A 22,004-nucleotide genomic window follows, 5' to 3' on the forward strand; every position below is an offset into this window, starting at 1 on the left:
TAAGTCAGAACATGTCAGGTGGTTTGTTTTGCCAGAAGGTTTTTAATCTTTCACAGAACAATTTACTGTATTACAAGAATAAAACTGTGGCTCAGACCGTTATTGAGGGCACTTCCTACTGGTCAAATATTCATCAGGTCGGAGCCTTGGATTCACAGGGAAACTCTCTAATTTTTTCAGGTGCATGTTGTTCTATGGATGATATATATAGTGACATGCTCGCCTAAGAAACACAGGCTCTAGTTAGCATTCAGGTTAGCAGATAGCTTTGTATCAACGTTCAAATAAATGTAAAAATGTCACTTTAAACAAGCATTGTAATTGTGCGGTAACCTTTTGCTGACTGATTTTCCAGCCCAGGTTACTGTGTCTTTATGTAATCAGTGCAATTATCATTAACATTTTTTTCTATAGACTATGAGAAGAGCATTTAATTAAATTAACCTCTGTGTTTGTCGGTCTCTGACTCCACCATCTCTCGGTGGTCGTCATCTATCACTTGCACAGTTTTGCTGTCATACTATTGAACATGCTTTGAAGCCAATGAGCAACATCCTGAGGGCTCCTCTGACAACTTACAATTTATAGACATGAGGTTGGGGGAAGTAACAGCACATGCTTAACAGCTATGGTTCTGTATCCCCTTTTTAAAGCTACGCTTTAATGTAAAGGTCTTTTGATGTTTCAGTGTAATATTTCAATAACCTAAATTTCAGGTGTCTTTTGTGACAAAATAACCCCTGACAATAACATAGACTCTTTGTAAAAGTGACTGGAACTGATGGCCCTTTTAAAATGATTCTATTAAAATGGCACTTTTATGTATTAGGTGACTTCATTAAATGTTAGCAGGTAATTATATGTTAGCCAACACTGCCTGCTTCTCACGCATATCCAAGCATTTGCTGACAGAAAGGGACTGATGTCAGTATTGGTATGCAAATTTTTAAAACTCTCACCCACTGTAATATTCAATTTGACATTTCAAACAATGAGCTAATTACCTTGTGCAAATGTAGGACAGGGGACTTTAATTACAGGCCATAAATGGTAGAGGGCCTCAGCAGTTATGACCAAATGGCCTCGTCAGAGGCAGATATGACGCATTACCAAGCACAGGCACGTCAGGACTTGGTTGAAAAGAAGTTAAACGGGAAACATTCACTCTGTGTTTTATATTCCAAACTGTTAAATCCTACGAGTAGTCTTCCACTGACCTTCTTGACCCGACCCGTTTGTATGCAGATGATTTCTTAACCATCTTGTTCCTTTACAAGACACATCTGTGCGTGTGGGTTCATCTTCTTTTTTGGTTTTGGCCCCTCCTCCAGAGCTTTAATGACCCATTCATCAAGAAGGTCAAAAGAATGTAAAAATGAAAAAAAAAAAGGGGGGTGGGGGCACAGTTCACGCTGGAAACCGGCCAGTGCGGAGGGTCATCGTAGATGGAGTCAGGCAAAAGATGAGAACGCTGTGAGAAGAGACAGAAATAAGGGAGGGAGGAAAACCAGCTGCAGTCATCTCCCCTCACGCAGAAATGATGCGCTGCCTTGAGCACAGTCTTTTCCAGGAACTGTAACATAAACAAATTAAGTCAAAATATCCCTGCAGCTTTTGGCGTGTGCACGTATTCGATGGTTGTGCACGTACCTACTTGTGCATTCTAGCGTCTTTAACTTGGTTTTGTGTGTCTGCGTGTACTGTTGCAGTGTAGATGATGTGCCTTTGACACTCGGCACGACCGCACAACACTTGAGTGCCTTTTGACTGCTGCACAGCCAATCACTGCAAGGCCACATGTAATCACATAGTTTGGGGATTTATTTATTTCATAGTTTAAATCAACACATGTTGTGACAACAAGTCCCCGAGCCAAAGCGAAGCTGAGATAAAACCAACAAATTTGCTTTCCCATCGGCAATTACACCACAGACTGGAGAACTGGGTCCTCTGACAGCCAGAACCAAATTTTTACACATCCGTTGTTTATCTGTACATTTGTGGGCTGAACAAGGTTGTTTTCAAATGTTTATTATGTTTATTAATTGATGATTTGACAGCTGTTAATGGTTTTTTATCATACAGTGAGAGTAAAAAGTATTTGATCCCTTGCTGATTTTGTTGGTTTGTCCACTAATAAAGACATGATCATTCTATACTTTTAATGGTAGATGTATTCTAACATGGAGAGACAGAATATCAAAAAGAAAATCCAGAAAATAACTTTAAAGAATTTATTTTAATTTATTTGTTTTTCATTGAGGGAAATAAGTATTTGATCCCCTAGTATGCATTAGGAGTTCTGGCTTTCACAGACCAGTTAGACGCTCCCAAACAACTTGTTACCTGAATTGAAGGCACCAGGTCTAACTAATCACCTGTATGTAAGACAACTGTTCACAGAATCAGACAATCAGACAGATTCCAAACTCTCCACCATGGGTAAGACCAAAGAACTCTCTCAGGACCTCAGAGACAGGATTGTTGACCTGCATAAATCGGGAATGGGCTACAAAAACATTAGCAAATTGCTGGGTATTAAAGTAACAACTATTGGTGCAATTGTGAGAAAATTTAAGAAGTATAACATGACCATCAATAGACCTCGGTCTGGTGCTCCACAGAAGATTTCACCTCGTGGGGTGGCAATGATCATGAGAACAGTGAGAAATCAACCTGCAACCACACAGCAGGAGTTAGTGAATGACCTCCAGGCAGCTGGGACCAAAGTCACCAGGAAAACAATTGGCAACACTTTGCGCCGCAATGGATTAAAATCCTGCAGTGCCCGAAAGGTGCCTAAAGTATGCCAATGATCACCTCAAAGATGCACAAAGTGATTGGGAGAAGGTTCTGTGGTCAGACGAGACCAAAATTGAACTATTTGGCCTAAACTCTACTCGTCATGTGTGGAGGAAGAAAAATGCTGCCTATGATCCCAGGAACACTGTGCCCACCGTCAAGCATGGAGGTGGAAACATTATGTTTTGGGGGTGTTTCTCTGCCAAGGGCACAGGGCTACTTCACCGCATCACTGGGAAGATGGACGGAGCCATGTACCGTGCAGTGCTGAGGGACAACCTCCTCCCCTCTGCTAGGAAGCTGAAAATGGGCCGTGGCTGGGTCTTCCAACATGACAACGACCCAAAGCATACAGCAAAGGCAACAAAGGAGTGGCTCAAGAAGAACCATATTAAGGTCATGGAGTGGCCCAGCCAGTCTCCGGACCTCAATCCAATTGAAAATCTATGGAGAGAGCTGAAGGTCCGAGTTGCCAAGCGACAGCCCACCAACCTTAATGATTTAGAGAGGATCTGCAAAGAAGAGTGGGCCAAAATTCCCCCCGATATGTGTGCTAACCTTGTGGTTAACTACAACAAACGTTTGACTGCTGTGCTTGCAAACAATGGCTTTGCCACCAAATATTAAGTGCTTTTGGATAGAGGGATCAAATACTTATTACCCCCAATGAAAAACAAATAAATTAAAATAAATTCTTTAAAGTTATTTTCTGGATTTTCTTTTTGATATTCTGTCTCTCCATGTTAGAATACATCTACCATTAAAAGTATAGAATGATCATGTCTTTATTAGTGGACAAACCAACAAAATCAGCAAGGGATCAAATACTTTTTACTCTCATTGTATATATGACCTGTTTTATAACCTTTTATTATAGATGCATTTAAGATGTAATCATAGTACATTTTTCCTGCTAAGATTCCTGGTTGTGAACATATTGTAGACATTTTTGTGTGTTTTTTTCGCGCGAGGATAATGAACGTGCACCCTTATTTCGATATTTTAATGTCGGCGAGTGCTTCACGGAACCCTCGGGCCTGTTTTTGGAGGACACAAGTTGTTCATGTATGTAATGCACCATAAACGAATGAGTAACCTTTGCTGACAAATCTGGTTTTGGTTGATATTTGTCTGGGGGACTCGTGGAGGGCAGGGACGCTTAATTAAGCTCCTGTTTAAGTCGACGATGCCAGACGATAGTGTGTATACGTTGGCAGAGGCACGTGGCGTTTGCAGACGCTGTAGGCGTGTATTGGATATATGCATCAGGGTTGTGTGTGTGCGTACTTCACCACAGGCCGGCGTGTACACTGATATGTTTTAATCCCGCACTCATTAACAGATGCTAGTCGAGGCAACGCGCGGATCGGCTGAGACACTCGAGGTCAGCGTTTCAGCCTCCAAAGTCATTAAAATTTCATTTCTGATCGTTTTAAAGCCCAGTATACACACATGACTGTCTGTTTCACAGAGAAACGGAACCACAGATTTAGCAAAGCATATCCCGTGTTTATTACCAATAAGCGGAAAAATCTAAATACTTCTGCTGGTCTGAGTTTTGATGAACGTTTGATATCTTCTCACATATGGACGCAGCCTTGAGTGTTGGCTCGCAGAGCACCCGGTGATATTCCACCCAAGGGACCAATATCTGCTGAATTGCCTCTGGAAAGCCCTCTTTCTTCACTCGCAGTCCTTTAGGGTTTATTTACAGACCCGTATGTCTCTCACATGGTCTCTTCATGCATGTTGACCTTCTGCGGTCCTGTTTATTTGATCGGTCTAAATAAAAGTTCAATAAACACAGACTGATGAAGAAACAGCAGAGGAAATTGTGTGCATTTACAGGCTGCTGTGATGCATATTCAAATGAATTCAAATCCATTTACACGGCCCCTCATTTGCATATGTGCCATTAGACGGCAGTCAGAGCCAGCTCAGTCTGCCAGCACGCGTCCTGCGTCATCTCCACCCTGCACTTCCAGCCACCGCACGTGTTCTGTCTGTCCGGGCAAAACCAGCTTCTCCTTGCAGAGATGTACTGTTTAATTTTGACCATGATAGAAGGAGTCATGTTTCATTATTAGAGGAGAAATTAGATAGAGGCTCCGTTCAAAGGCGTGTTTTTATTTCCCATCGGGCAGCATTCATTTCTGTGCGTGCAGGAACGCACTGATGATGTTCCGTGCTCACCTAAAAGAAAGAGAAGCGACGTTCTGCCCTTGTGCATCGCTCCCTCAGTAATTCCACTATAAAGAACCGGTATTGCAGCATGCTCGGTCTGCTTCATTTGGGGCTGTTTTAAGTGTCTCTGCTTCTATCTGCTCTGATCTTTGCTGGTTTTGACTCGGTGCTGAGGGATTGGATTTCTGTCCCTCTTTCTGCTGGTTGTTGGTTTGAATGGCACAGCTGCGCATTTGCAGGCCGGCCTCCCAAAGCTCTGTCTGATTACTACCTGCTCTCTTTGATTAATGTTCATTTTCTTTGACCAGGCGCGCACGCTCGTGCACACGCGTGCACGCTCAGAGTGCATTCAACCTGATCCCCGCTGTCGCAAATCAATCAACACCATTGAAGTGCTAATATCGCCCCCTTTGTGAACCATTTGCTCATTCAAGTCTCATCTTGCTGAAGCCAATTTGACTTTTGCTAATGAGGATTTGGGCTCATCTCACTAGAATTTTCTTTGATTTTTGATATTTAAATGAATTTCTCTCATGTTTTTTTTTACTATATAAGGAAGATGGATGGGTTGAAATGAATGTCTGAACTGATTCAATCAGATAATTTGTTTCTTTAAATGAGTTGATTGGCAGTTGAACACTTATCCTACCGATATCAGCAGGTCTGTCACTTCTGCATCATCATCTGATTGGGTGCCCTAAAAAAATGTCTAAGTATAATGTTGGTATAAAAGCTATAAACATGTTTTGTTTGCAGAGGTGCAAGGTGCTCGAAGCAATTAACACATTGATCCTTTAATTGTTCTGACAGTATCTTTACATCTCAGACTGTAAATGTTTGAAGATAGTCGCCTTTAATCTCAAATCAACACTTTTATGTAAAGCGAACGAGCCCAAACGCTGGCTAATATTAAATGAAAAGTCTTTTAAAAATGAATGTCTGTTCTGATCACATCTAAAACTGAACGGAACTTAATTTAATTAGTATCCAGCGAACGGGCCTGTGTGTACGCGTACGTGTCAGCTCTGTTTGATCCTCACAGCCTCTCCCCACCTTCCGTCTCAGACGCTCTTCTTTCAGGGTGGATAGAGCGATAGGAGACATCGTATCTGCGTTTTTCTCACCGCTGGTTCAACTCATATTGTGTGCTCCTATAGCTTCATGTAGCGGGCTGCGCGTGGTCATACATCAGTGGGAGTTTCTGTTGTGCCTGTGGCGACCAAAGAGCCTTCATAGATTACTCCTTTTTCAACACTGAAAGAGTGTGATTCTTCACTGCTCCAATTGGGCGGATGTTGGGTCTCCCCTTATTCACCTTTTAGTATGTAATGTGGGCTAATATCTGCCGACAGTTCCATATTTCATTCTATATTTCTGTAGTGAATAAAACAAGATCTAATTAAACAAATGACTGCTCCGGGGAGAAGAGCCTCTGTGAAGGGTGAGAGGGGTCTTTAGCTAGGCTAGGCTATTGATCTCCTTGGGGGATGAGAGAAGGACACCGATGAGCCGCTCTGCTTTTCTTGGAGAGGCGATGCTCTCTCAATGGTACCAGGATAGAATCTAGTCACGGCTGGTTCGGCGAGGTCAACAGCCTGACCCGTCTCTTCACAGCTTTTTATGTTAACCACAGTTTGTGCTATTGTGGTCAGTGGTGGTGGACTCCATTCAGCTTCCCATCATCCTCACGTCCTTTGAAGGCAACGCAATTGTGTTTTCAGCCTGCTTTCTTCTCGCGTTGTGACTCGCAGCATGTAAACGTCTACTTTCACAAGAGGAAGAAACTGCAGAGCGTCATACAATAGTCGTGTTGTATCATGTAATGGGTTTTTAAACTCTGTTATTAACTATTAAGGGCTGGCACAATCCAACTAATCACTTCAAGTCCAAGCGCGGCACATAGAGGATTCTGATATCAAACATCACATTAGCTTAAGAAAGCCGATCATCCGATTAAAATGAAAGGCGCCGCCTTTTAAAAGTGAATCAAAAGACATGGGATCGATTCGTGTTCAGGCGTATCTCACTTCCTGCATGTCTCACATTAACTAAGCATTATTAAACTTCCAGGATTGTACAAAACAGTAAGAGGAAGAAATTAGCCCGAGTACAATGGGAGAAATATAGCACGATTTTACACGGAGCAGCATGTGCACTTTATGATGCTGACATCCACAGTCAGTCTGTCTGTGATTCCACTTTCCTGCTGAACTTTGCAAAAAGGCCAACATGCCTTTTGGGCGACTTGTCTTTTAACATACTGTAGTTTTAAATCATATGCAAGCTGCTTCTCTATAGTACCAGACCTTCTGTGGGATTAATGCTGCCTTTGCCTTTGCTGTGTGACCTTTTATGATATGTACCATCAACAGCATTATTTCCACAATGTACTTTTTCTGTGTAGCCAAAGTTCCCACAGTTCCCTCCAGAACCTCTTTTTTTCCCCACTTTCCTTCTATAATAGCATGTTGGTTCTCCTGGAGAATACTAGAATATTTGAGACAGAGTTGCTAACAGTGGAATACTACATGCTTTTTAACTTTATTCAGCCCAGCATGCAAAATACTTGTTAATAACACATAATACGTTATTCCCCTATTATGGTGAGGATATCTGACTGCTGTGGCCTTTCAGTTATTTCAGTGAGACTTCGGCTCGAGACTTTAATTTGTTTTTCATAAATAGATGCCGCTCAACTCTTGCTTTTCGATAATGAAATAAAAGTTATATATATATATATACTGTATATATATATATATATATATATATAATATATAATGTGACTCCTGGACACAAAGTGCGACTCAGATAAACCCGTTCGCCTTCCTTTGTGCACGTCCTTGCTTCATTTGTTGTCGTTTTGTCCTTGGGTACCTGAGTGATTCAGAGAGAGAGGAAAACAGCAAAGTACTTGACAGTACATCATTGTACCACTTCAGAATGTACCATCCATATAAGAAATGAAGGGGACACAAGCCCGCTAAACATATCAGAAATCTCAGTGGCCCTGAGCGGTTAGCACATAAAGAGAATGAAAATGTTGCTGGAGCAGTGCAGTACAGAACACTTCAATCTCAAACAATGTTATTCATGAATCAGAGAGGCCTTTATCCTAAGTGTGCACAGAAGGTACGTGCACTATTGAGTGACAGTCATTGGAGCCTCCCTCGACCTTGACTAACACGAAGAAAAAACACATCATATTAACACACAATTGCACTTTGAGCTGTTTACAGAACATTAACACGGGCAGCGGCGTCCTCGTTACTTCAGCAGACAGCACCGTGGGTGATTAGCAAGAAGGTTCTGGGCTCTGGCCGTGCACGTCCTCCTAGTTCTCTCTCTGGGTTTTCTCCAGTTCCCTCCCACAGTTCAGGAACAGTCTCATCAGGTTGATTGAAGACTCTAAATTGCCTCTAGGTGTGAGTGTGTGAGTGAATGTGCGGTGGACTGATGACCTGTCCAGGGTGTATCCCTGACTCTGACCCAGCCATGGCTGAGATATACCCCAGCACCCCCGAACCCCCGCTCCTGAGTCATTGTCACACTGCGGTGTGATCATTGTAAACAAATTTCTGTTTCTCTTCCTGGAGTTTATCTGGATCCTGCAGTAGGAGAGGTGAGACAGCGGACAGCAAAGGTCACCGAGCGGCACGCCTCGATCCCCGTCTCATCCCACAGAACCACCACGGTGGCCTTGTAAGCTCTTTTTTTCCCCCTCTCCCTTATCAAAACGCCGACATACATTTTTCTCAGTCTAATGGGAGCGCTGGAGGGCCGGCCTTGAACGGCAATCAGGCGCTTTTGCAGGACAGACCTTCCTCTGCATGTGTGATTTGTTGTCTCCAGGTTTGGCCTTCAGTCATCATCATAATCATCCCGCCGTTGCCAACGGCTCCGGCCGCAATCACGGCCTAATGCGAACGTATAGATGTGTGCATCTCGCGCTCACTTTATTCTGTGCTCTCTTACACGCACACGTGCGCACGGATTGCATACACGGAGGCCTTGAGGCCCACAGGGACCTTACGGACAATCAGCCCGACAATCACAGCTGAGCTCTGATTGATGCTGCGCACACACACACATAATTATAGACCCATGGAGGTTCCAGCGCTAGAGGCAACACACACACACACACACACACACACACACACACACACACACAAAGAGAGAGCAAGAGATGCTCCTGAAAAGATGTGTATGCTCATTTGATTCATTTTTGAACTGAAATAATTATTAGAAACATAGCTGAGGACAGAAATAATATAAGCTAAAATATCTGGGTTTTATTCCTCATTGCTTGGTTGCCATTTTAATTATTTCTTGTTTGATATTTTATCTGCTATATTCTTATTTTTTTTATGTTTCACATCTCACTCGTATAGACTTTATCTGCTTTATAGTTTTCAAATTATTTCAAATCTGAATTATAGGTTCCCCTTGAGGTTAATGAACTCCCTGACTGTAACATGCTTTTTATTTATTTTTTTTCTCCATGGTGCACAAGTTAATGTAAATGCTGTGTACACCAATGCCTTCTAAGGGCCATTAACTTTAGTATTTTGAGAGTGTATTTTTCATGATTGTGAGTTTTCTGAGTGTGTTTATTTCAGTTTCTGGGCCTTTTTTTTTTCCTGTCGCATTGATGTGATTCGAGTCTAGCAGCTGAGGCACTAAACAGCCTACAGGCTCCTGTCCCAGACCTGTGTGTGTGTGTGTGTGTGTGTGTGTGTGTGTGTGTGTGTGTGTGTGTGTGTGTGTGTGTTTTGCTAAGACAACACTCCTAACAACCTAGATCTGTCACCAGGAACAGACTGACTGTCTTCTGTTCCTTTGGCCACAATTGATGAGGTAATCAAGTGCTTGCTTGATGGTGTGTGTTTTGGGGTGGAACAGCCGACATGTATGACATTTTTAACACACATGTACAGTGATGGAATTCCTAATCATAATGCTTGTTCCTTTGATGCTTTTAAATATCTGGTGGGTTAGAAATAAATGCTTAAATTTGGACATCCACGGCACAAAATACCACAAGCACATATTGTCATTTCAACTTTTGCTGCAGGATGTTTTCAGACATGTCTGTCTTTCTTTCTTTCTTCTTCTATCCAAGAATCTTCTAAGTCCTTGAAGCTTGTGGACAGAGCAGCCATGACTACAGTAATTATCCCAGCAAAGACTGGCGTGGCCTATTCGGTGTTTCTATATTTCTCTCTCCTTTGCCGTTCTTTTCTCTCCATTTTGCTTGTGGTGTTGGGCAGCCAGCCTTTGTACTTGTGTGTTTGCACGTGGGTGTGAGGCCCAGTTCGTGAGCCATGGGAAGCCTGGGAGAGGGCCTGGAGGGCTTTTAGATTTGACGCAGGTGCAGATCATTCTGGAAACAACTGCTCACATCTCCACTCTGGGAGGGGGCGGGGGGGTCACGAGGCCCCGCTGAGAGAATAAACCAGGAGGCCTATAGAATGAAAACCATTTCTACTGTATATCTGAACCCTTCTGGGGTGATCCACACTCCACACATCCCCTGTTCTAATCATGCGATGACAAATAACCCGATTACATCTGTCTCTCCAGTATTTCGTCAGTTGAGACAGGTCCGTCTGTTTGAGGCCACAGAATAAAAAATACACAAGACATTGTATCAGTATCTAAAACCCAGTCACCTATACACACTTTTTGTATTATTTATTGCTTTGGAGGAAGAAGTATTTCATCAAACGCTCTCTCACTAATGACTCATTAGCTCACTTTTCTGCTGTACTGGTTTGTAGTGAGCAGAGAAATTAATCTGCTGTCTTTTACTTGGGCTGCCTGTTGAGACGTGTCTGCAGTGACACACACTCACTCTCTGGCTCTTAAACGTGGTGCTTTTCATGTAGAAACAGCCTCTACTGCTGCCACAGGCTCATTTACAACCTCACACACTGAAAGTAAGCGATTGTGGATACCCAAGCTTCCTTTGAGGGGCCGGCCTTCTCCCAATGTGGATGTTAAGGCCTGTCAGCTCACAACAGAGGACAACAAGATCCCATAAAAATAGTAAAGAGGAGCATTTATTTCTTTATTGGGAGTGTATATTTGTGTAATGTTTTGATGGACCTTCTTCACTTTGTCAGAGGGATCAGGAGCCCCACCTTTCATTAGAGTTTGCTCTTTAGTCTGTCCTCCCTGAATTTGTCAATGCCACCCTCTCTTTGATTTCCACCTCCTCTTTCTTTTGGTGTTTTTCAGTACTAATCTGTAGAATATTTGTGCTTCGGCCTTGTTCCAAACGCTTTGATCTGTGTTGATTTTAGGTTTTGTCCTAACAGCTCAGCCAAAGACACCCTCAGTCTTTTGTATCTGGGGCAAACACTGGGAATTTTGGGTCCTTTCTTTGATTTTGACTTTGAGGCTTTTATTTCACTTCTCTTTTTGATTTATGCTAAGAGACTCTGAGCATTTGTCTTGTCAAATAGTTTTTAACAGGAAATTTAACTGAAAACGCTCCAGATTTGGTTTTGTTTGGTGTTCCAACGCTCTTCTTTGTGTGTTTAAAGGTGCTGATACGTGTTTTAACATCATCCCACAGGTGATAGGCTCAAATTGTATTCCTGGATGAGTTTATTTGTATATTAGCATTTTGTGGCATAGAATATAAGTTAATAATGTTATTGTAAATGTTGAGGTGGAAAGTAGCCAAATTAAATTTAACTCGTTAGATGTTAGCAGTTTGATGCTGGTGATTAATTCTTCCAGTTAATCACTTTCACCACTTCTGATGGTTTTCATTCTGCTCTAAAAATACGTAAAAAAAGAAAATAATACCGGTAATTAAAAAGCCACAGATGAAACTAGTGACTTTAAGTGGTGTTGGAAGAAATTGCTCTTTTTTTGTCACAGGGATGAAATGTCGATTACAATTCAAAGCCACAGTCGTCTCATTATCTCTGTTATGATTTGGATTAATTATCAATTAAACCTGTGATCCCACAAATCTGTGGCGGCTCTGCTGTGTGCCATGGGACGCCGTCCTCCGCTCCGCAAAGTATGCACACGGCGCAAAGACATGCATATGCACGTCTGTTTGATATTCTGTGATGTCTTTCAACAGATGGAGTAAATCTAAATCTAAATGCAGACCCTGACATGCAAAGATATGCAGGCAGAGTCAGTTAAGCGAAGAACAGGAGACAGGATGCATACAAATCACCCACAGAGCCCAAATGTGTGCAGCTGCCCAGCTTCTCATCTATTAAAACTTTGCTTCACAAGTCTTTCATTGTTTTGCTTCATGTAGATAATCATCTTATCAGATTAAGAGAAGAAGGCTATTCCTTTAATTAGAGATGAATAATGCACACATAGGTTTGGTTATTAAGTCAGGTAAATAACTTTGTACCTTTAGATCCGTCACTTTGTTGGTCAGTGTTTTATAAATAGCACGTGTGCTCACATCTTATTCCAGTCAAAAGAGGCAAATCTCTCAGCAGAATTTCTTTTTTCTATCTTTTTCTTAGAAGGCCCATTGAGCAGTTTTCAGGAAATGCTGATTTATCTTTCCCTTTTTAAGTCCACATGTCTGTGCAGGTTCCAGCAGACTGTACTGACACTGTAAAATCATTTAAAAGACTGGGAGAGGATGAGAGGCAGTCGGTGAAAGAAAAGAGGTATGAACAACAAAGAACATGCCCAAAGACAAGAGGGGGGAATGAATCTTAAAAAAATGGAGGCAACAAAATGGAGCGAATGTCTGTAAAATTGGAAACACTCCTGGTTATGACTCAAAGTCAAGACTTCAAAGGTTTTGACACATTACTCATCAGTCAGCATGCTTTCATAATGGGGGGGCTCATCACCAGCAGTCAAAATACCAGTGCTGTCAAATGTGAGCACAGGACGTTCTGTTCGAACTGAATATGCTGCTAAATAAAGTCTGTTTTTTACAGTGCAGAGATCAAACTCGACATTGGTCCACTAAAGTTTCGCGAAGCAGAAATGTGCTGTATCTGTTTTGAGAAGCCACAGATCAGGGCCAGAAATTTGTTCTGATCCATGTTCAGGGAGTGAAAGACTTCTCCCCTTGGTTTAAGTCACTCTTTATTTCTTTTTTTGTTTGTTTCTCATCGAAGTTTGAAATCTCTCCTTATCCTTGTCCCTTTTTTTAAGGCGCCTCACCGCTGGCTGGGCCCCTTTCTTTGGAAAACCTTGAATAGAATAGAAGCACACTCCTATTAAATTCCAGATATCCTGAATCGGTTGTTTTCTGCAAGAATATGAATTGCGTGCTGTATTTGCTTGTGTTTTTCTTGTATTCAGCTTCCTGTATTTTTTGGGGGGGTTTAGTTTAATTTAGTTTAATTGTGTGCCATGTCCTCTGTGCCAAAGCTCTGAAGCTGTAGTGGCTCGGGGGACCTTGAAAGGTAAATTGTGAGCTGCAGACAAAGATTGAAAGAAAGAAAAGCATAAAGAGCAAAACTTTGATTGATTCAGGATCCTACTGAATAGAACTATTGTACAACTGGCAGCTTACTTGGACTGAATTAAAAAGCAAGCTGTTCTTGTACATGACTGTTTACATGTGCACAGTAGATTTTTGTGAGTGTTGGCTTTACACTTTAGGTTTACATTTACATACACAATTCTTATTTTTTGTCGGTTTTAAAGTGTTTTGACATGATGTAATTCACTTTGCTCTCTTTAAGCTTATGAGATTTAGCATTTATGATTGTCAGACTTGGAATAATTGTTATTGAATAACTGAATAATGAATGTTGACTATGAGAGTTGAAAATGTGGCTTTTCATCTGTTCTTTTCCTATTGCATCCATTCCCCCTGCCCTCTCTCCTCTATTACATGGCTGTCCATCAGCACAAGGGTCCCCCACATGATCTTGGCTCATGGTTTCTTTCTCATAAAGGAGGTGGGGGGGGGGGGGTCTTTCCTGCCACCAATGCTGGTTTGGGGGTCAGGCTGTTCTGTCCAGCATTTGCAGGAACCCCTGATTGTACATGATGCTACATGAATAAAGTTGAGCTGTGTGAAGTGAAAGAATAAGATCACCTACACAAGTGGCTGAAATGAGTGTCAGTGGAGGTGTTCTGGCACCCTAGATGTGTCCCTCTGGGCTAGAGTAGACAGACCCAGGACATGCTGGAGGGCTTGCTTCCATCTATCTCTGGACCTCCTGGGTGAGATCCAGGGAAAGCTGGAGGAGGAAGCGTGATCCGAGCCTCCAGCAGATGATAATAAAACGATACCTTGAAATGCCACTTTCAGCCTGTCACAGGAAATGAACCAAGCTTTGATCATGTAGATTATGAGATGGGATGACATGAAGGTTTGGACTGATTACAAAGCATCTGTGGTTGATCAACTCGTTGGAGTGTAGTTTGAGTAGCTTTGCTTAAATCTCTGTGCAGGTTGGGGAGAGGCAGCAGGTGCTGGTGACCGAGGAGTCTTTTGATGGCCAGTACTACGTGGCTCACAACAAGTTCTATGAACAGGTAAGAAAACTATTATCGATCTCTTCTACATCAGTGAATTTTCAAAAAAGATTATATTCGACCCAAACTCCCATCACCGACTTTGGCAGAAAAAGTTCTTCATTGATCTGCAATTGATGAGTCTCTGAAGCGCGCACGCAGCCGACCCATGGCCTGTTCATATTCACGCTTGGTAAATGAGATCAGAGGCTTTGCTTAACATATCTGCGGAGTCGTCTCTGCAGGTGGCAGAGGCTTAAGTGTGTGTAGCCCAAAGTAGGTTAGCAGTAATATCACACGCACGCTCAAACAGGCACACACACCCCGTGGTGGTCATGAGAGCATTTGGCAGCTGATACTGGCAGTGCTTTTTTGCCGTGCTGAAACATTAAGGTCAGCCCTAAAGACATAAATTCCATCCTACACACACATACACACAGGCACAGCTTCAAAGACCCTCTCTGAACCTGTGAAAAATTCACTTTAAAACATCTTCAAATAAATCAATTTCCTCCCGCTTTAACCATCATCAGAAACATGTTTGAAGTTATGCTTTTTATTAGCTGGGAGGGCAGGGAATGGTAATAATTTCTGCCTCCCTTCCATTTTCCTCTCCTGTGCTCTCCTCCTTCCGCACCTCCTTCTCCCGGCCGTGGGCTTGAGTTACAAGTGTGACTGGGTTCATGTGTGCACGAGCGTGCCCCTCTCATGCTTCTTAGGATATGGCATGTTTGCCATGTGTCAGTTCACCGACACTGGAGAGGAGAGCACAATGAGGTGTTTAATGTCTGCCTCCGCTAAGTACTCGGCCTGCACTCATAAATCTGACTAGCGAGTGAACATGGAAGAAAAGAAACCTCTTTACCATTATGATCTGAGGCCGTCCCCTCAGAGGACACAGTACATGATGTTCCAGTACATCTCTGCTCTATTGAGACCTCAGTACATCTATGGGTCCTCACCCTGTTCTTACCGGTTCTGATGGGTCTTTTTCAGGTTCCTTATTATGCAAAACAATCATGTTGAAGGTCTATATGTCATTTGTTCATTATTTTTTAAGCGCACAAAGCATTTTATTTTCAAGTTTGAAACATTTGGGATGTTTACCAATTTGCATTAAATCGTCCTTTTAATAACAGTGGAAACAGACATTACTGCAGGTTTAAGTGCAGATAAATGGTCGATTTCAGTTCTGTTCTGGCAGCATCTGGCTGCGAAGGCGTGTGTGTTTCATTTCATCACTGTGAAACCATGACCCTCAGCTGCACACACTCACCCTCTCACGTCCTAAGCAGCAGGTGAGTGCCCGTCTCTCCTCTCCGTATCGTGCCTGCCCAGCCGGATGAAGGCAGACAGATTAGCGTTGCGATGACTCCCACCAGCGCAGCTCTGCACCCATTCAGGGGCCTGGTCAGCAGCTTAGCCCCGCAGAGTTGGGTAATGGCCAGACACGACCACGTGATCTGACTCAGCTTGCAGCAGTGCTGAGGGGCACTTGGATTGGACTGTCCAAGGTTGTTGCTCTGCTCCTGTTCAGTTTTTAATTCTTAGTCAGATGATCATGTTTTGGGGATGGTTATGATTAAATGGCTAAAGCTTACATACATCACTAAAGCTGTCAACCTTTTGATGACTGGAACATAATTGAGGCTTCTACACAGGATCTTTATTTAGAGTAGTGAGTCTTTAAAAACAAAACTCATTTCACTCTAAGCCCCAATTATAACTCTTTGTTTTCTCTGTTTCCTGCGGTGTTCAGCCAAGATTTACAGTTGCCATGGTGAAATTAGACAAAGCAGAAAATCCCTGTGGTTCATCTCGCAGCTGTAGCTGTAGATTTTGACCCTGAGGGCTTCCATAAATTAAAGTTAAAACAGTCACTCAAATAGGTGTTGTTTGTCACCAGAATGGCACTCACAAAATAACAGCGCGCGTGTGTGTGTGTGTGTGGGGGGGCAACAGTTAATGAATCTAAATGACAAAAAAGCAACATTTCATAAAAGCTCTTCTGCAATGAGGCTGATCTTCTCAGTGCTCGCGTCGCCGTGGCTCCTGTGGGTGACGTTAAAAACGGACCACGACCATTAGAATCAGCAGTTGCTTCCTTGCAGGTTCTGGTGCCGAAGAGAGCGGAGTTCAAAGGGAAGATGGTTGAGGTGGACATCTATGAGGCTGGCAAGCACTTCATGAAAGGTGGACCAGTAGAGGACAGTCAGCCTTTCACCCCCTCCATCGCTGTGCCACTTCAAAAAGGGGAAGTCTCAGGCCTGACCCAGGTAAACACACACACACACACACACACATGCATTTACCTGGAAACCACATTTACTCTTATATAGGTTAAAGGGTTTTCTTCAAGAGACTCTAATACTTCTTCAGTCAGACGGTGTTTATTTGTCCATGCAAATGATCCTACCTTCATTCTCACAAACATCACACAAACAACAGAGGAGTGAAACTCCCTTGTCATCCGGTATCTGCCCATCATTATTCAGTCTCCTGACTCAGGAACAGGAGGGTAAACTTTGATCTTAATAGATAGATGAATGATACTGTCTGCTTCCTCTTCAGACCCACACCTGGTGTGCAGCACACAGGAACCATGTGTGTGATTGGGCTTCTGGTACCCGCTGAACTTCCTCCCGCTTGTTTCCGTTTCATTTCCTCCTACTTGTGTGGAAATTGATGGAACAGGCTCACGGCCACAAACGTTATTTCCCAGCTCCTCCTTCACACATTACAGACGCTGCTGCTGCTCAGGCCTGGAGATGCACTTATTGCTTTCTTTATAGGCAGCTTCAATGTTTGTTTTTATTTTGTTTGTTCTATCCATTCTTGTCTTTATCTAAAATGAAGTCCTTGCATCTGCCAAGGAGCAGACTTTTCCAATACTGTGTGGTCAGCAAATAGTAAAGGCGTATAGCTTTTATCGCTGCTCCTCTCTACAGTTTGCTGAAGTGTCCCAGGCATGAGATAAGTAATTTAAGATAAGCCCGGCCAGCTTAACTGTCCTCTGTCTTCAGCCCAGCATGCACACAAACACCATGTTAATGTATCTGTTTCAGCGCATGTTATTTTTCACTCTGACTAACAGCAGCTTATACACGGAGCCACAGAGCAGAATATGATACACTTTCTAATTTCACACTCCATCAGCCTTTACTGCCAGACAGGGAGGGAGCGGACGGAAGGAAGGAAGAGACAAAGACGCGGGAGAAAGGAAGGATTCCAGGAAGGAAGAAACGGATGGCAGGGAGTGAGATAAAAGAAGAGAGATGTTTCTCAGCAAGCGATGCGGCACGCCATTTAGCACTGGGAAGTTAGGGCCAGTCTCTGGAAAAGTATTTGGCACAGTGTTCGTGAGACTGATGAGGGAGTAATGGGTCTGGGGTCCACGGCACGAGGAAAACCACCGCTCAGAAAGAATTGGATTGAAAAAAGAAAATCTTAAAGGCTGGTTACTGAATATTATCATAGATCCACCATCAATTCACTCTCGTGGGTCTTTTTTTTTCTTGGACAGTTTTGTTGGGGAGCTCGAGCATTTGCGTGAACCACCTCCTCCAGGGAGTGTTTGAGTCTGAGCCGGAGTGTGTGTGCTGCAGAGGGCGGGGGGCTAACTAACTGGCACTGTTGTCATGTCACGCACTTTGTCGCGCTGTGTCCTTTTGAATCTCTTGGTTCAGGTTAATACATGTTTGTTTGAAGTGTGAGGAAGTTTCAGTAATGAAGGAGCTGGAGGGAAAAAAACTGACCTCTGGCTACGGCTCCGCTCGGAAGCTCTGGAGAGGATCACTGCGGAGATGCAGCAACACACTTCTATATTGTATGAGTCTCTGCGTGAGTCTCCCACACACTGTGCGTGTGAGATGAATTAGTGATCAGGAAAAGGCTGATTGATACTCACAGCCATGTCTCGCAGCAGACTCTGTAATTATAGGCTTTTGGCAGGTAGCAAAAGAAAAGCAGAAGAATAAAGAGCCAGAAGGAGATTATGTGTGGAGGTCTGTGATAGCTGGTTCGCTGATAGACAGATGGAGTCTGAGCTTCCTCCTTTCATCACGGATGCAAAAGAGCGCTGAAAGTGAGAAAAGGACGGCGGTGGATGAGCGGGTGATCGGACAGGCAGAGGAGCCCGCCAAGGTCTGTGCTACCCTTTTGTTGAAAAAGCAGCAAATTGAGAGTTCAGAGCCGGAGACGATTGCGTGCTGACCAGAGCGCGTGAAGAAATGGAAGAACACGGTCTGATGGATAGGTTGATTTATAGAGCCGAGAGTGGACGGATAGACACGAGCTGGAGACATGACGGCTTAAATGCACGCAGCTGATGAATGAGTGGAGAAATTGATGCACAGATGTTTAAATATACGGACAGGTAAAAGAATTAGGGATGGATGAATGAGTCATGTGGATGGATGGGCAGTGAGCTAATGACACATGACTCTTTGTCCATGTGCAGCTCCCAGAATGCTTTGCTGACCTGTGCAGTTTGTGGACATGCTCTTACCTCGTCTGATGGCAGGTGCTACTTGTTCCTGCTCTTAATCCACTTGTTTTAAACCTTCATCTTTTTTCATGTCAGACTGTTTTATGGATAGCTGGACACATTTCTAATCATCCGGGGTTCCTGCTTGATGATTTATCTCCAGGTTACTCCGACAGAGACCAAAACCTACCCACAATGCCGCAGCAACCCAGATTACGTGATTCAAGACTTTTTCGACCCTGTTTCGGTCGCGTTCTCACCTGTAGCACCACGGGATGATTTCCATTTGACTTTCTCCTCTCTGGGTTTGTTTTTCCGCTCCTCCGTTATTTCTCTGAGTGACACGTGCATTCGTTCCTGCTGCTACATTCCATAAAAAAAATCCAAGGTTAGGAGGGTTTAGCTTTTATCCACATAAATATTTCCTCCAGTCCCTTTTTTCTCTGACTCTCTCCATTCTTTTCTCAGTCTCTCCCACTGTCAGCCCCACAGTGACAGAAACAACATGACGCACAAAAGAGGACATTAATGGGTTTTTTGCAGAAGCAAAGGAGGCTCTCAGTAGCTCAGGAAGGCAAAGGGGGAAAAACGAGCAGTCTTGAGCGGTCCGAACCCTCAGATGACATTAAATTAATTGAAGAGGAAGGGGCAAAAAAGATGAAGCCGGAATGTAAGAAAGAGGGGGAGATAAATTGAGTGATCAGGAGAAAGAGGCCCAGCCCGAGTGCCATCCAATAATCAGCTATTTTTATAGCACACTGGCAGAAAGCTGCAGTCTGTCCACTCAGTTTCTATTAGGGATGGAATATTCATGATGACTGGGGCACTATTGTGACCTCAAGTGGAAAAATATGGACGCTTTCCTTTTTATCTCTGTAAACCATCAATGTGAATGGATTCATTTTTTAACTCACTGTTTTAGCATCTTTTCTCATTTTCATTCACCATCCTCAGTGAATATTACATCTTTTTATTTGTGTATTTAGAGTGTGAGAGAAACGCACAGCGTTGATTTGGTCAATATTCTGCAGTTGATGCTGAGAGTGAGGGATATCTAACAGGTTCACTGCTAAAATAATGCTCACACACACACAAACACACTTACACCAGCACCTCCTGCACTCCCCTGTGTGACTGTCAGACTGTTGGTAGCCGCAGGCAATCTGAGGCGCACACACTGACACTCGCACTACAATCTGTGTGTCACTACAAACGAGCCATCTCCTCGAAATGCAGCCGCCGTAGATCGTCTCTTTGATCATCAGTCCCACGCCCACGGCGTCGACCGCATTGTCAAAGAAAAATAACATAAATCGACAAGAAATCAAAATTATTTTTACTCACTTTCCCCCCTTAAACGTCAAAAGTTTGTACTTGGCCTCGGCGTGACATTGTTTACTATATTAGCTTATTTTCTTTTTGTTTAGTCAAACCAAGCAGCTGCGGCTGTTTTCAGCACTGCTGTTAGCATGTCAAGTTGTATTACACGTCCTCTTTGTTGCGTTTATTTAAAGGAGCAAAGTCAGAGTACCAAAGTGATGCTTGTGTCATCAAAGTATCAGTCATGATTGTTTTCAGGGTGTTAACCTCGTGCATCAGCTGGTATTACGCGGTAGTTTTTGAAAGGCCTTTGCTCCGGGTTTACGTCGGATTGAAGAGATATGGTAAATATGCGTTTCCCTTCAGAGTTTCTGCTGCACTTGGCTGTCCATCAGCAGGAATGTCAAGGATTTGTATTGCAGTCAGATCACCTCGTCCTGCCCTTCTGTGGAAAGCCGCTCCTGCAGCTGCCCAGCTAATGCAGCGAGCTAAAACCACCTGGCTAAAGTTGAGTATCAAATGACTCGAGGCGCAAAATCGAACGGGTGTCGACGGTAACGACATTGATTTAGAGCGACACGGCTTCAAAAAGAGACGCTGGGTTGGAGCGCTGCTGCAAAGTGGCTTAGCAGAAGAAGCAGAGAGAGGAGGCAGTTAAAGAAGCTTAAATAACAGCGCGCGCATGTGTTTTACAATGTCATACCGAAGACATTCATCAGTGCAGGGTTGCAATCCAAAACATTTGAGTTTAACAAAACGTGAAGACGAATAGCCTGACAATGGCAGTTGTTTAAGCTAGGACATCATTCTTTTCAGAAAAACATCCTCTGCCAACCCTGTAAGCCCCGACTGCATCAGTATTTATCCTTCTACATATATATGCATGCATAGGTTAAAGGTACCGTACGGTGTCGACACTTTATTCAGAGTGATGTTGCCATATATGAACAACGCCTCTGCAGGGAACGTGTACCTTCTGTTGGTTCAGTCAGTTTAGTTATTGCACAGACGTGTTTACGTGGTAGTGCTGTGGTGCATCTGGCTGTGTTGAGGTGCCTCGAGAACTTCACAACAGACGCGGGTCACTACAGATGATTGAGAATCTACACAGCCGTCACTATAGAACTGGCCTGGGTTTGTTTAGAGCACAGCCATTATGGAATCATCTGTCCTCGAACTAAAACGGCCCACATTTGTAATGGTTTTGAAGTTTCAAGACACAGGTTTTGCTTCTTTTTTTCCCCTCCAATTGAAGTTTATTCTCGATTCAAGACTCACATTTTCCACGTCTCAATCAGTCGGGAACAACACTGTAGGAGCTTCTCTTTGGTTTGAGGAGCCGCAGCATTTATCGCTCGACAAAGTGTAACCTTCACACAACCTGATGCTCCTCTTTTCATTCTCCTCTGCTGCATTCAGGAGCTTACTCCTGACGGGAAAAACAAGGTTAGAGCAGGAAGTCACTCATTACGTTCAGTAAGAGATCACAAAAGTGTTTCCATTCACACAGGCTGCTTTTTTCACTCTGATAAATAAAGTAATATGAATACACGTTCATGTCTTACAGACCCAAATAAACTGAGTATCTGAGGAAAAAAACAGAAAAAAATATTGTGCAAATTATTCAAAAGAGGACTAATTGCTATGAAATTTTGAATGTATGTGCAGTTTTATTAAATTAAATTATTTTTAACAGTTCTAAACCAGAACAGCGCTCCTCCAAACGGTTCCTATTAGCTCT

General features: G+C 43.2%; 1 protein-coding gene across 4 annotated transcripts in view; it reads left to right on the top strand.

Moving 5' to 3' along the window:
- cdkal1 (CDK5 regulatory subunit associated protein 1-like 1) overlaps positions 1–22,004 on the top strand; it is a 138,680-nt gene that overhangs the window by 112,415 nt on the left and 4,261 nt on the right. For 3 of the 4 annotated variants that reach the window (XM_057045041.1, XM_057045043.1, XM_057045042.1), the window contains 2 exons: positions 14,395–14,478; positions 16,569–16,733. The exons of the other annotated variant lie outside the window; for it this stretch is intronic. In XM_057045041.1, coding sequence (XP_056901021.1) covers positions 14,395–14,478; positions 16,569–16,733 — 249 coding nt within the window. The remainder of the gene's footprint in view (positions 1–14,394; positions 14,479–16,568; positions 16,734–22,004) is intronic. 4 annotated transcript variants of the gene reach the window in all.

This window comes from Takifugu flavidus, chromosome 10, assembly GCF_003711565.1.
Source record: "Takifugu flavidus isolate HTHZ2018 chromosome 10, ASM371156v2, whole genome shotgun sequence".
Classification (NCBI taxonomy): domain Eukaryota; kingdom Metazoa; phylum Chordata; class Actinopteri; order Tetraodontiformes; family Tetraodontidae; genus Takifugu; species Takifugu flavidus.